We start from the raw sequence: 14,598 nt of genomic DNA, 5'->3' as shown, positions 1-14,598 counted from the left end.
TTAGCCAAGACTAAGTCATCACTATTCATGTTGCATCTATGATCGTCTGCCCCTTGGACCAAGGAAGTGGAAGATAAAGGGACAAGAGTCCCCACACCATATATGATCTTTCTCCCTCACGTCCCCAAAACTGCCAATATTTTTTTTTTAATAATCACTGTGAAATCCCAATAAAGAAAAATAGGGCCTGTTGGAATTCACAATTAACTCATATAAATTAAGATAAAATTATTTTCTTATATTTACTTCGTATTTTGTAAATTACAATTGAAAAACTATTTATAAATAATTATAAATGGGCTCATAGTCACTAAAATTTTATAACAAGTAAATAGCATGTAATAACAAATTCTAATAAGAACGATAACATGTCCAAACAATTAACTTGTTATTTGGAGTTCGTGTACCTAAAACTTCCAAGATGATTTTGCTAGATGCCCATAGAAGAATGCTTTTGGACAGAAAAGAGGTCAGCAGAAACATCATTATTGTTTGCACATTTTCATTCTCCTGGATCACCCTATCTTTAAATTTCATAGAAATTTGACAGTATCAAATCATGCAAACCTGTCTCTTGAGTAGAGTCAATTTGGAGCAAACAAAATGCCCCTATGTGACAAACAAAATCCTAAAGTGCTTTGGTTGGACTGGCTATTTACGACACCATAAAACCAATGCAAACAAAAACCACAAAGGAAGAGCTCATCCAAAAATAAAAAATAACAAGATGCATTTATTCATAAGTCACTATGTCAACATCAATATGAAATAAAAATTGTCACAAGATGTATTTACACAGAAAGGCATTTATACAAAGTCGCCAATAGTACTGGTTATTCCATATTCATGCAATACATCAATATATTGTCTAATTATTAGAAAATAACTGTAACCACCACTACCATATTTTGAGTATTCACGGTCACGAAAGACCAGAGATGGATAGAAAATGAGCAGGTGCATAAGTGGCATACTAACAAACACAACTAAACTTGGAAAAGGTCACCCAAAAAAATTTCCACATACTGGTTTGCACCGACAAAGTCAAACTCCTGATATTTCAGACTACTCAGCTGCACTTCCTTGGAGAAGACCATCTCTAATTTGTGAGGCTATGTCTCTTACAGCACCGGGTCCATGTGGAATAAAGACAGAATTGGATTTTGATGATGCACCAATCTCTTTCATTGTGTCAAAATATTGGGTCACTAGAACCATGTCCATGACATCCTTTGATGTTGTCCCAGGTACATTCTCAGAGAAGGCTAACACACTGTCCCTCAACCCATCTACTATGGCTTGGCGCTGGCGAGCTATTCCAAGACCTGCTAAATACTTCGACTCTGCATCACCTTCTGCCCTTTTAATTTGCAATATCTTCTCAGCTTCAGCTTTCTCATTGGCAGCCACCCTCAGTCTTGCAGCTATTTGTAGAGATGGTTAAATCACAGGGTAAAGAAAAAAAGAACATGAAAACTAAAGCAACCCCCACATTAAATAAATTTTAGCTATAAGTCTTTGCTGATTTCTAGAAAGCCTTATATAATTTTCCTCTCAAATTCATCAGGCAAGTAATATAGGGAAGTATTAGCTACTTAAATTATACGTATATGTATATATATTAGGTATTAGATGTTCAAGAATACGAATAACAGTTCAATAAAAAAATCAAATATATAATCGTCTGTTACTATAGGTGTAGATTCGTTTGTAAGGGACTCTCCAAACATTTTGTACCAATTCCCGGCGAGAAAACTCAAGACAAAAATAACTTGACATCACTTCCATTTACAAGTATGAAAAAGAAAATAAGTGCAACAAGCAATTTCAGCAATAGCAAACAATTTCCATCTAAACAGCATACCAGCATTTATCTCATTCATGGCTCTCTTCACGTGCTCATCTGGTTCAATATCCACAATAAGAGTCTGAACTATCTCATACCCATAAACGGCCATAGCCTACATATCAACAAATGAAAGCCAAATATTTCAGATATCCTACTCTAATCTTCTAGAAACAGAACAGAAAAGAAAGAAAAAGAAAAACCTTTTCAAGTTCTTCCTCCACAGCTTTTGCAATTTCATTCTTCTGTTCAAATGAGGAATCTAGATCCATCTTTGGAACACTTGCCCTGATAACTGAAATAGTATTAAGGATTTATCAGTTTATTCCTAAAAATGCATCCATAAAAATTCATTCTTCCGAGGAGCCCAAGTACAGATACACACCATCAAAAACATAGGCTTGTATCTGTTCTCTGGTATTGCTAAGTCTGTAAAAAGCATCCACTGCCTTGTCTTGCAGGGCACGATATTGGATAGAAGCAACCACGGTGACAAAAACGTTGTCCTGATGGGGCGTAATAAAACAAGGTCAGATAAAGAGTGTTGATAACCACATTGTCAGGAAGATATAAGAGACAGAAAATTCACGTTCCATTAACACAGAAGTCATAATACTACAGACCTTTGTCTTTGTCTCACATCGAACATCTAGCTGCTGCACTCGCAAAGAAAGGTAACCAGCTACCTGACTACCAAAGAACCAGGGCACGCAGTGGCAACCAGGCTCAAGCACATCATCAAACTTCCCAAAATTTTCTTTGATAGCAACAAGTGACTGGTCCACTTGAAGACAACCAAGTGCTAGTCCCATCTTCAGAAAATCCAAAACAAAAGCAGCTAGAAAAATCCAACAGAAGACAACTTAGATGTGCTTTAGTTTTAAATGCAAAGGATGGGAATCCATATACTCAATACAGCCACAAGCGAGACCTCTTGAGACCCCTTGTATACATTTGCAAAAGGACATGAGAAACATAAAGGCTACTAAGCAGCACAATTCTAGCTTCTGGGTGTGTAAAATTAGAAAAATATTCATGTAGGTACAAAAGAGCTAATACTTTCGAGGTAACGATATTAGAATATGCAGACAATTGGATGAACATAGAAAAATATTGCTAAGGAAAAAAGTGAAAAAGTTACTAAAGATATCTGTATGTCATATGAATACAATCGTCAGAAAGAGATTTCCAAATAGCTTTAAAGGAGGTGTGTGGCTGCGAAATTCCATCACTAGAAAGTCAGAAAACCACCGAAACACTGTGAAACCAACTAGAGTCACCTTTTTAATAATCAAAACTGCACATGTAAATTATTTCAAAAAGAAAAAGAAAAATACAGACCTAAACCACTAACCTCCAGCTTTGTTAGAACACGCATCTTTAAAATCATATCATAAATATGAACGGAAAAGAATATACAGAATGAACTTGATCAAAATTTAAAACTTAAAAGGGAAGAAATTAAAGCCAGACACATACTGAGCAGCAGATACAGGAATAGACTTCAACAGCAAAGAAAAAAAAAACCTGAGTCAATTAAACTCCGATGGATCCAAGCGAACCCTGACCATCACAATTCTATATGTATAACAACTTAGAATTGAAAATACAAGAGGCAAAGAAAGGAAAGCACAGTAAATGGAAGGAAGAAAAAGTAATGATTTTTCTTTCACCTCAAAAAAACCCAGACAAGATGAGGTTGATTCTCACAAAAACTATCGAATCGAGATTATTAATTTAATTCGTTTCATGGAACAGAACAAGATTTCTGCCTTGATTAATTTCCGAGCACGATAGGAAACTTAAATTACAACTAGGGTGCGGGATTTGAGCAATGAGCACGCATTGATTTCCCATCAACGACAGAAGCTGAATAATTAATTTATAAAAATTAGAAAAATTAATTAAATCTTTAGGGAAAAGGAAAAATTAATTAGAAATATTAGAATACTTCTTCATATTTGCAATTAATTTGATAGATACAATGAATTAAATTTTTTTGAAAATTCCTTGTTATTTTGATACATAAAAAGTACCGATGTTCTATAATTTTGCATGCAAATGATACTGAAATTCAAGTAAGACTTTTCATTGATGTTTCAAAGTAAATTAAAGGTTTTTATTTATAACAAAACATGTAAAGTAGACAAAAGTTTTATACTCCTCCGTACTTAATATAGGACCTAATTCTTGAATTGGTTTTGATCCTAAATATAAAGCTCATTTCTCATATTTATCAGTTTTCTCTAAATTACCCTTATAGATACTCTCTCAACTATAATCAAGTAAAAGAAGGAAAGGGGTATTAAGAAAGATGATTATGGTATTTTAGGAATAATGTGTCACTTTTTTCATAATTAACTAACTTACCCAACTTTTTTAATCTAATCAAATTAGTTAAATAGGTCTTATATTAAAAACCGGAGGAGTATTTATTATCAAAGCAAATCATACTACTAATTATTATCGTGTTCAAATATAAATAGTGGCTGAATCAGATAAATAACAAACTAATAAATAAATTAGTTAATTACTCCTTTGATCCTTAATATAAGATTTAATTGAAGAGTTTATATTGGTCCTATAATAATCAAATAGGAGAGTGAGGAAAAATTAAAAAATATGTTTAAAGTATTTTAGAAAAAAACATATCATATTACTTAATTTAATTAACATTCTTAATATACTCAAATTAGTTAATTAGATTTTATATTGAAGACCGGAAGAGTAGTTTTTTTTTTTGGCCAACAGAAAATACTCCTTATCCTAAATATAAGACTCTTATACTCACTATAAGAGTCTTATATTTAAGATGGGAGGAGTGGTTAATTGGATATTATCCAAACCTATATGGGTTTCCCTACACGTGGATTTTTTTAACCTAGTAGATTATAAGAAAATTATTGATATTTGTATATGACTTGTTTTAATAGCTACTACATCGGACATGTCCGTTCTTGTAAATAAGTAGAGTTCATAGTTTGAAACTTCAAAAAGATAAAAATTGATGTGAACGTAGCATGAAAAGAGAATTACATAAATATCAAGGGAGATATTATAAGTAGCAAGACTTAAGCTAACATTACTGATGGGTCCCAATTGCCACTAATCAGTCCCAAATAAAAAAAAAAGTCATCCACTTAGCCTCCTTTTTCCTTGTAGAAAATCCACAACCGATGGCATCTTAATCCAATTCAACCACTAACTCCAACCATCAAAACATGAAATCGATGTGCTGTATTAATTCATTTTGTTCCTTTTTTTTCCCACTAAACCGTATTTTTTTATTAGAAGTAATTCTATTCAAAACATTGTTGAATATTAAATATAAACACTTCTCATAACAAGATTTGAATATTAGTTCATTACATTATGAGAGATTAGTCCTTTTCTGCTAGACTAACCTTTGTTAATAATTCTTTCACATCATCTTTTGCAAGGTCACGAATTACAATAGCTCAGAGAATCTTTTTTTTTTTTTTCAGGTCATTGAAAGAGTAACAAAATCAAAATATCAATATATGAAATATAAAAACTAAAAAAAAAAAATCTCTAGTCATAAGTAATACTACCTCCAGTTCTAATTATAAAAACCAGTTGACTAATTTGAGGAGATTAAAGAAGTAAGTTGAGTTAGTTATTTATCCTAAATAAGTGTTATCTTTTCTAAAATATCCTTACTAATCAAGTATATTAACTAGAACTATCATTATTAAAAGGATTACTTTGAAAAAAAATGTATAAATATAAGAGACAAAGTGGATTGAGAGTCTTATATTTAGGACCAAAATAAAAGTCAAACAGGATCTTATATTAACGACCGAAAATAGTATATATATAGAGAGAGAGAGAAACGCACAAAAAAATCCACACATCTCGCTACGAGTAAAAGGCAAGGAAACAAAATCACATTATAAATTTTAGTCTCGATGAATTTCAACATGCATCACATGAATAACTTATTTTCCTTTGTGTGTAGGGTTTTGATGATCTTATCATGCGGGCTTAAACGGTATCCATCCGATACCTCTCACTTTCTCCTTTTCAGCATATCAAGCAATTCTAGAATTATTTCCCAAATATTGTCAGCTATAGCATAATTAGAAGGATATAGTTTTTCCCTCCTAATTTCTACCAAGCACAAGCCTCTCAAAATGTGTTTGGCAGGTATTAGCATCAGCAAAGGAATGAAATGATATTTGAGGGGAGAAATGGAAGGTTAGTATGAAAGAGATGATATTAATCTTCAGTGTTTGCAAGCGACCTGAGGAAACATATTGGTCGAAGAACTGACATGGACATGCTGCTTAATAAGCTTCACCTAACACATAACATAAACCATGAAGCAGAATGCTTTTTTAGCTAACATAAACCATGAAGCAGAATGCTTTTTTAGCTCTCAAGTTATCCATGACTGGTTTCACATGACACAGTACATCTATACTGAGAAAGCAAGGGATCATAAAAATGGAAAAGGAGGAAAAAAGATAGAAAAATCCTTAACTCTATGTTTTGCCAATAGGTTTAGGGGATCGTAGGGGAAACTGATGGTGATAAGGAGATGCATGAGATCCATGAGGTATAGAAAGGCTCCTCTGCTGCTGCCCATTGCGGGTAAGCAGTGTTCGGCCATTTCGAGTGTTAGGACTGGCACCAAATCGGTCAGCTTGCACTGTCTGAAAATAATATGATGAGCTTGCCATGTCTTTAAGATTTGGCAGAGGCTTTAAAGCTTCTACGACTTCACTCATTAAAGGTCTAGCTTTTGGATCTCTGCTAAGGCAGTGAGCAGCCAATTGGGCAGCTTTTTGAGCTCCTTTTATCGAAAAGTGACCTTCTAACCGAGGATCTATCAACCTATAGAACCTTCTTCTCTCTCCCAGATGTGGCCGAGCCCATTCGACAAGGTTATGTTCACCATTGGGTCGGTTTTTGTCCATAGATCTTCTGCCAGTCAACATCTCAAGAAGAACAACTCCAAAACTGTACACATCACTTTTTGATGTAAGATGACCTGCCACAAAATGAAAAATCTGATTTGAATATCCCGTACAGGGCCAATAGGGAGAGTAACACTTGATATCACCGAACAAAGATCATGAACATTGCACCAAACAAACAGTCTCACATGGAATTGCATTTTTGTAATTTTGTTCTTAAATTTTTGAAAGAATAATAATGTATGGAACAGAACTTCAAAATCTGGTCACGAGAGAAAAACCAAAGAAACGTTTGCGTGTGTTACTTTATGAAGAACAAACCTTGTCAGTTTAGACTCAACAAACTGAACCAAAATTACCTGTCATGACATATTCTGGTGCTGCGTAACCATAAGTTCCCATCACCCGGGTTGATACATGGGTTTTATCACCCTCCGGACCATCTTTGGCAAGTCCAAAATCTGAAAGCTTGGTGTTATATTCCTGGATTGTTACACCGTTAGAAGGATTGAAATAAGGAAAATGATATACTTCTATAGCAGTTTTTGGCACTTACGGCATCCAATAGGATATTGGAAGTTTTAAAATCCCTATATATTACAGGCCGTTCAGCTTCCTCGTGAAGAAAAGCCAGACCCTTTGCAGCCCCAAGTGCAATTTTCATTCTAATGGACCATGGAAGCGGCAGAGATCCTACATCCAACAAGGATATAATCCCACAAAAGTGTCATCAAAAAGCAAAAGTTTTAAATTCAAGTCCACAGTCTACCCATGTTGGTTCTAATTTCTACATATTATTCTGACACTAATGTTAATCTTACTAGAATCTACAATCCATATTATTAAAATTATTCACAAACTATCATAAACATGGAAAAATTTTGATTTTCTCGTCAAGATGGTTATCTGATTTTACCTTTTTCTATGGTCTTTTCTACTTTCTTTGGGGACATTCGTATTGAAGCCATGCTTGGCACATCTCCAAGCCACGCATGTCATGTGTCCAAGCCAACAAATATACATATATATATATATTTTTTTTTTCAATTTTAGGCCGCTTTGTGCATGTATTGGGCACATTGTAACAATGATTGTGATAGAAGTTGGACATACAACACACATGGAAGTGTGAGTCCACGCTTTTTAGTCCCTAAATGAGTAGGTCACAAGACTAAGCCACATCGTATAAATAAAAGACATGATGAAACTTCTTCACATGAAATTGAAATGAAAAAAGATTCATAAGTCAGGACACTATTTTCCGCCAATACTAGTTTGTACTGCTAAGGCACCATGTTTTAACAAGAGTTGTCCACCAGAATTCTAAATTTAGAGTGGCATTGGCAACCTTTTAAGGCGCACTTGTGCTCCAACTATGACTAGATGAAAATTTGAGGAAATACATTAGACAGAAAGAAAAAACAAATACTTACTCCGAAATAAGTGGTTCTCCAGGCTTCCCCGAGGCATGAATTCATAAACCAGCAACCTTTGATCATCTTCAATGCAGTAGCCTATAAGTTTAACGAGGTTGGGATGAATTAGATCACCAAGAAAACTTACTTCGGCCTGTCACACAACACAAACGAGAAAAATTATCAGAAAAAGGCTAAAATAGAATGCACTAAGAAATAAAAAAAGACCAGATTGTACAAAATTCATAAGATAAAACACACTATCAAAGGTACGAACCAGCCATTCTTTATGACCCTGGAGCCCATCATGATTGAGGGTTTTTACAGCAACTGTGAGCCCTGTGCCAGGTTTCACGGGTGCAGTTCCGTTTTCTTCAATCCATCCCTTGAATACACAACCAAACCCACCTTCACCAAGAAGACTCTCAGGCCGGAAGTTTCTTGTTGCCAGCTTAAGATCATTGAATGAGAACTTTCGGAGCCTGGAAGCAACTCTAAGCTCCTCTTCAAGTTTGGAGGTGGATGAATTACTTTCTGCGTTACTTGTGGTTGTAGAAGAGACTACTGGAGCTGTTGGTTGATCTCTACTTGTACCATTAGTTGATTTACTTTCAGCTAATGAAGGGCCAAGCAAGGAGACAGGCTAAAAAATCAGAACCTAAAACAGCAGTAACTTCATGCAATATTAAGCTTAAACAAGATGAGAGGAAATTCATCGTTTTAAGATGAACATTACATCAAAAGGAACAAAGAAATACGAAAAGCCTATGAAAATACACCCCCTGTGAAATAATTGTCAAGAGACAAGCCTTTTGGGTTGCATTTCATACAAGTGATACAATTTGATGGCCATAAGTCTACTGAGAATGTTATATAATTCATGAATTTACCCCCCACCCAATAAGTTCCCAAAAAAAAAAAAGAAAAAAAAAACTTTAACCTATTGACTCTCATATGCGACCTGGAAGTTGGTTTTTGAGATTGGTGGTATGCAACTGTTTTTCTTTTATTGGTTTGCATGCTAGCCATCTTGTTAGCATGCTTTAAGGACTTATGATTGGCATATTTGAGGACTTAGACACCTTTTGGGGCATGTTAGCCACAGTTTTGTTGTATATGGGCATGTACTCGTTGCATATGATAATTTATCATGATTTTACAAGTGACTTATAAAGCATTGTATTTAATTACATGTGTACATCCAATTGGTTTGAGTTTTGAACTTTGAATTGTATTTCCTCAGTTACTGAGATACACATCTCACCCTCAATGTTTCCCATTTTTCCTAGCGAAGGCACTAGTAGCAACAAGGAGAAGGAGATTGAGCAATAACTTCCTCATCTTGCTCCCAAGGAACTTTTGGGGAACGCATAACTAGATAAACTTATCATACAACATTGCTTTAGATTGTCGCCCAGCGTAATGGAAGTAATTATATGACTTTTGATTACAATGCATGTGTTTTGAGGTTGGTGGGCCATCCTTTCCCAATTCGTTAATTAACTATGCCATGAATGTGTACAGGGTGAGAAGATCATATACCACTCCCAATGTATTAGTTCATGATTCATGACTTGATCATGTATTTGTTGATAAGCTGGGAGCTTTTAGTTTGGTTATGATTGTATAAATGCATTAGTTGCATGTTACTGGTTGTTATCATGCGTTTGGTCTTTGGAAGACTAGGAACCAAGAAGGTCAAATTTCGATTGGATGACCTTTGGTTTTGTACGAGAGCTTGTCCTAATTCTCTATGGTCATTTTACTTTGGTCAAAAGGTCACTTGAGGATTTGTAATTGGTTTGGGTCATTTTGAGCCTATTTGGAAAGGTTGAAGTGTCAAAAGTACCACTTTTGGGGCTGTGTCCTGAAAGTCTCGAATGTTATTGGATTGATCTCAAGTTGATCCCCTTAGTTAGATCTCATCCCAAGCTTCATCTGAAAGTTTGAACCTCGTGATTTGAAAATCCGTAATCCCAAGATATGGGCTCCAAAAGTTTACCACTCTTATCAGCCAATCTAGTTCTGCGGCAGAGTGGCTCGCCATGGCAAAGCTGCAGGTCAGCATGACAAAGGGTCACTTTTCCCCTTGTGTTGTGTTTTGTGTCCTTTGGACCATGTTTCTCTAACGGGTTGTCCCTTGGGCAGTTCCTAAAGCATGCTTTGATCATTTTGGGCCTATAGATGTTTTTAGAATATTCAAAATATTCCTATTTTTTTTCCTAAACCATGATTGTATGACTAATTAAACCTCTCTTCACATAATAATCTCGTTTAAAATGTAAGGGTGTTACAGTTTTAGTTTCAAATCCCCACCCACAGCAGTTTCTCACCCAGACCAATCTATATATGCATATGCATATTATTCTGTACACCGTAGGAAGTAGAAAAGTAAATGAAATTTTTATTTCACGGGATAACCTACTCTGTATGTTCACAGGCAACCCCTTGAAAGGGGCCAGGGCAAAATTTACCAAGTACACTTGTTTACAACATCATTTGTTAACCATTTGACATTTTGAAGGGTAATTTAAGATTGAATTGCCGGTTAAATCAGTAAATTCGCACTGGAAGGTCGAGAAAGATTTTTTTCGCCCCCCAATGTGAACGATCATATGCTCTGAGAAAATACTTCAAATCATTCTACTCTGACTAAGGAAGGGAACAATTTAAACATACAGCAAAAAATGCATAGAAGCTATCATATGAACAACATTTTTCTAAGGAAGACAGAAGTTACCGTAATGAGTGCTGATGCTGCTGACTGAGCTATCAACCTTGGATCTCGAAGAAATGCAACTGCCAATGAACCTCAGCCCAGCCCAACACCCGATTTCTTCCTCTTCCACAACGCCTTCATCTTTCTTCTTCTTCTTCTTCCCCTTTGATTTGCTGACATCCCAAGACTCCACCTTACCATTATCAGCACCCAACCCCATCTCTTGAAAACCCTGAGGACTTAATCTCAGATATCATCAAAAGCCCCCGTACACCGAACACCACCCCCTCCAATGCCCCCCCTCCCAGCACACTAAGCAGCAAAGAAGCGTCAGCCGCCAAGCCCAGATGATAAATTCCCCCAGTAAAACCTAGAAATTACAACTTTACTCCTCCAAACTCCACGAAACACAGTAATCAAAACAAAAACCAGTGAGTTAAACCTAGAAGGAAAACGAAGATAGCAGATCACGTGGAGTAAATCAGTATCCAACCCCCCCCCCAAAGGGTCTTCTGACCCCTCGATTGATCGGCCTGTAGGAGCTGAAGGGAGGAGTGTCAGCTCTGCCCAGAAGAACACGGCACCGGACTTGAACTAAGTACAGAAGTAGCCTCTCTGCTCAAAGACCCAGAAATCTCAGGGACTACCTTCTCCTCTCCGAAGCTCACCAGTAGAATACAATGCTCCAGAAAAAACCAAAATACAGATGTACTGTAACCTTTCCCATTTATCGATTATCTCTCATTCTCCCCCCCCCCCTCTTTGTTAATCATTTATTATTTTCCTTTGATCGAATCAAAAACCAGAAAGAAGAGTTTTTATCATGGGCACAGCATTTAGAAGAAGACGGGTGTAGGACTTTGGGCTGCCGGGTGACCGTACAGGCTCGGCATCAGAGAGAATAAGGAGCGATGACTGGCCAAAGAAAAAAAAAAAAAAAAAGGAGCGAATAAGGAGGAATGGGCAGTTCGGGCAGCCGGATGGGAGGCAGTCGGTCAGTTCGGGGAGGAGAGAGAACGGTAAAGCTGGGTGGGACCCACCAAGGATGGTGACGTGTCTGCCTTGGGCGAGCGAAGGGGAAGCTCACTCGCGCGTCAGGTTGATATCAGCGGGGGCCTGCCTCATACGTATAAGTATAATAACTCACTGCGCATTAAAAAATCAAAAAAATAAAAAAAAATAAACGAAAAATTCTTGCTGTTCAGTCATTCCTTTTTTCATAAATTGTCCGATGAACCCTCCGACATTTGAAATTATGAATTTTGCGCCCCAAAGGTGGGAGCAAGATGCTGGCCACCGTTCTGCTTTTTCATGCCTATTGCTTGTCTCAAATGTAGGCGGCAACTGGAAAGCATATATGGATAGGAAAGTAATAGAGAACCACCTGGCTTCTTTTCCTTAGATTCTTCTCTTTTTTCCCCCTTATTCTGCTTTTCTTTCATCCTCCTCCTTTTTTTCACTGTCCACTGTAATGACCAGCTCCAACCAGTTTGGTTTCATGAAAACAGCTAGAGGTTGCAACTTAACTTCAATTTTTGGTTCAAAAGCCGGTTCTAAATGGCTCAACACAGTCCAACTCTTCAAAAGATTGGTTCCAAAACACACGAGCCAAGTTGCTATGTTTTCTGGTCATCAAATGAACCAATCCAACTTAGGTTTGGAATATGACAAGAGACAACTCATTTTATGTTAATAAGGACATTCAAATCTCAAAAATTAATTTAATGACAGTTAAACTCTAATTAATTTTGTTAAATAAATGAGTTGCAAATATAAGAGAGTTATAAATCATAATTACAAATGAGGAATTTAAATTTCATGGCGTTGTTCGATCCACGTAGTTGACTCCATTTAGTAGGATGAGTTTTGTTGTTGTTATATTCCCAATTGTTATTTATATTGCATAAAAGCATGCACCATCAAGATCTCCATCTCCTTCTCATATCCTTTTGGCCTAATCATTTATTTATTTTGTTTGAATCTAAATATACGATGTGTTAGGCGAGTGGTAGATGCAATGCAATAATATTATGTCTCATTAATTTAAATTTTAATTTGCAAGCTTTTAATCGATTCATGAAGTTCATGATATTTGTGCTGCTAAACAAATTAGTTATCGGCATAAAATTTGAATCAAATATAGGAACTAACGTTCAACTAAATTTTAACCGAGGAAGTACAAAGGGAATAGTGTCGGTTTTGTTGGGGAAAAAAACAATCTTTTATTTTAGTGGCCATAGTTGCAAAAGTATTCAATAATTCTACCATCCAGCAAAAAAAAAAGGAAGTAATTAATAATTTCGTTCGGAAGTAAGCTTTTGATTATACTTCAATAATTGGTCTGTAGTAGTACTCCTCCGATCCTTAATATAAGATCCATTTAACTAATTTGATTAGATTAAGAAAGTTAGGTAAGTTAGTTAATTATAAGAAATGTGACACGTTTTTCCTAAAACACCATAACCATCTTTCTTAATATCCCTTCTTCCTCTTCTACTTGATTATGGTTGAGGAAGTATCCATAGGAATAATTTAGAGAAAATCGATAAATATAAGAAATGAGTCTTATATTTAGGACCAAAACCAACTCAATAATTAGGTCATATATTAAGGACCGGAAGAGTATATGATAACTTGCTGTCCCTTTTGTTTTGTGATCATTTTCATGGCTGTGTGACTGGAACAGAACGTAATCCATTCCATAATTTAAGCCTCCAAGAATAATATAACCAGAAAGTTAATGTGTGAACGCTTTCGCTACTTTATATGACCTCTTATAATGCATGTTACTTTTTAATGTTATTATGAAAGGAAAGATTAATAAACAAACCAATTGATAATTGTCAATCATTTATGTTAGAAACAAAAAACTACACATATCAAACTTCATCAAATTGTCAGTTTGAATACTGAAAATCTGATCATTATACCATTTTCAATCTTCGATGTCGATATGAAAGTTGTTGCGTCTGATGCCTCGACAACATTAGTATTAGAAATTCAGATATCAATTATTTTTTAATAATTATCCATTAATTAAAACGTTTAATACTTTTCTTTTGTTTTTCTGATACGATTAATTTTTACCTTTTAGTAAGATACAAGAGGTATATTCCGCCAACAATGGAGTAATTTTCTTCCGGCACTGAGTCAAAAGAAAAATCTCTCCCAACCAATAAATTTCTGCGTACGGCTGAAATTCAGATTTCCAATCATTTGCTACCTAATTGGATGATTCTTTTAAATTTCAATAATCATCAATTTATTTTTTTAATAAATAATCCTCAATATTCTGCGCGACAGTTAACATATTCCTTTCAGATCTTGAAGATGTATCATTTGCTGTACATCAAATTGATGCAAGATCTTAAACTACTTTTTAAAAGAATCAAAACCAAGCCTCTGTTTATAGAAATTGTCCCAATTAACTCCTCTCCTTTTTGTCAATAGCTAAACGAAACAAATGCGGCTCAGAAACTCGGAACCGGACAAGATGAAAGAAGCCAAGTCAATATGGCTATTCCAACTTCCCATAGACATTTTCAATGCAAGACTGAGATATGCAAAAGCCTAACAGTTATATTTGAAATAATTCGAAAGCCACTTCTCCAGGCAAATGGCCATGCAAACCTGAACGTGGCCTCATGTATAAAACTGCACACTGTTTGCTAAAGCATG

The 14,598-nt window shown here is 35.6% G+C and overlaps 2 protein-coding genes across 3 annotated transcripts; both read right to left on the bottom strand.

The window, feature by feature from the left end:
* Nucleotides 1-713: 713 nt before the first annotated feature.
* Nucleotides 714-3,293, bottom strand: LOC114748346 (hypersensitive-induced response protein 1). Its single transcript, XM_028936710.1, has 5 exons — nt 2,470-3,293; nt 2,232-2,352; nt 2,050-2,141; nt 1,865-1,961; nt 714-1,424 (listed from the first exon to the last, which is right to left on the bottom strand). The coding sequence occupies exons 1-5, from the start codon at nt 2,656-2,658 to the stop codon at nt 1,066-1,068; spliced, it is 858 nt and encodes a 285-aa protein (XP_028792543.1). The 5' UTR covers nt 2,659-3,293; the 3' UTR covers nt 714-1,065.
* A 2,772-nt stretch (nt 3,294-6,065) lies between these two features.
* LOC114748345 (probable serine/threonine-protein kinase PIX7) lies at nt 6,066-11,803 on the bottom strand. 2 transcript variants are annotated; one of them, XM_028936709.1, is made up of 6 exons: nt 10,942-11,803; nt 8,479-8,789; nt 8,220-8,355; nt 7,343-7,479; nt 7,146-7,269; nt 6,066-6,860 (listed from the first exon to the last, which is right to left on the bottom strand). In XM_028936709.1, the coding sequence occupies exons 1-6, from the start codon at nt 11,138-11,140 to the stop codon at nt 6,352-6,354; spliced, it is 1,416 nt and encodes a 471-aa protein (XP_028792542.1). In that variant the 5' UTR covers nt 11,141-11,803; the 3' UTR covers nt 6,066-6,351. The 2 variants fall into 2 exon arrangements, with proteins under 2 accessions (XP_028792542.1, XP_028792541.1); XM_028936708.1 differs by having other exon boundaries at nt 8,479-8,816; nt 10,942-11,802.
* Nucleotides 11,804-14,598: the final 2,795 nt, after the last annotated feature.

The sequence above is a fragment of the Neltuma alba genome, unplaced genomic scaffold, assembly GCF_004799145.2.
Source record: "Neltuma alba isolate B1F8T4 unplaced genomic scaffold, ASM479914v2 tig00005686_pilon, whole genome shotgun sequence".
Taxonomy (NCBI): Eukaryota; Viridiplantae; Streptophyta; class Magnoliopsida; order Fabales; family Fabaceae; genus Neltuma; species Neltuma alba.
This window is presented reverse-complemented; position numbering and strand designations above follow the sequence as displayed.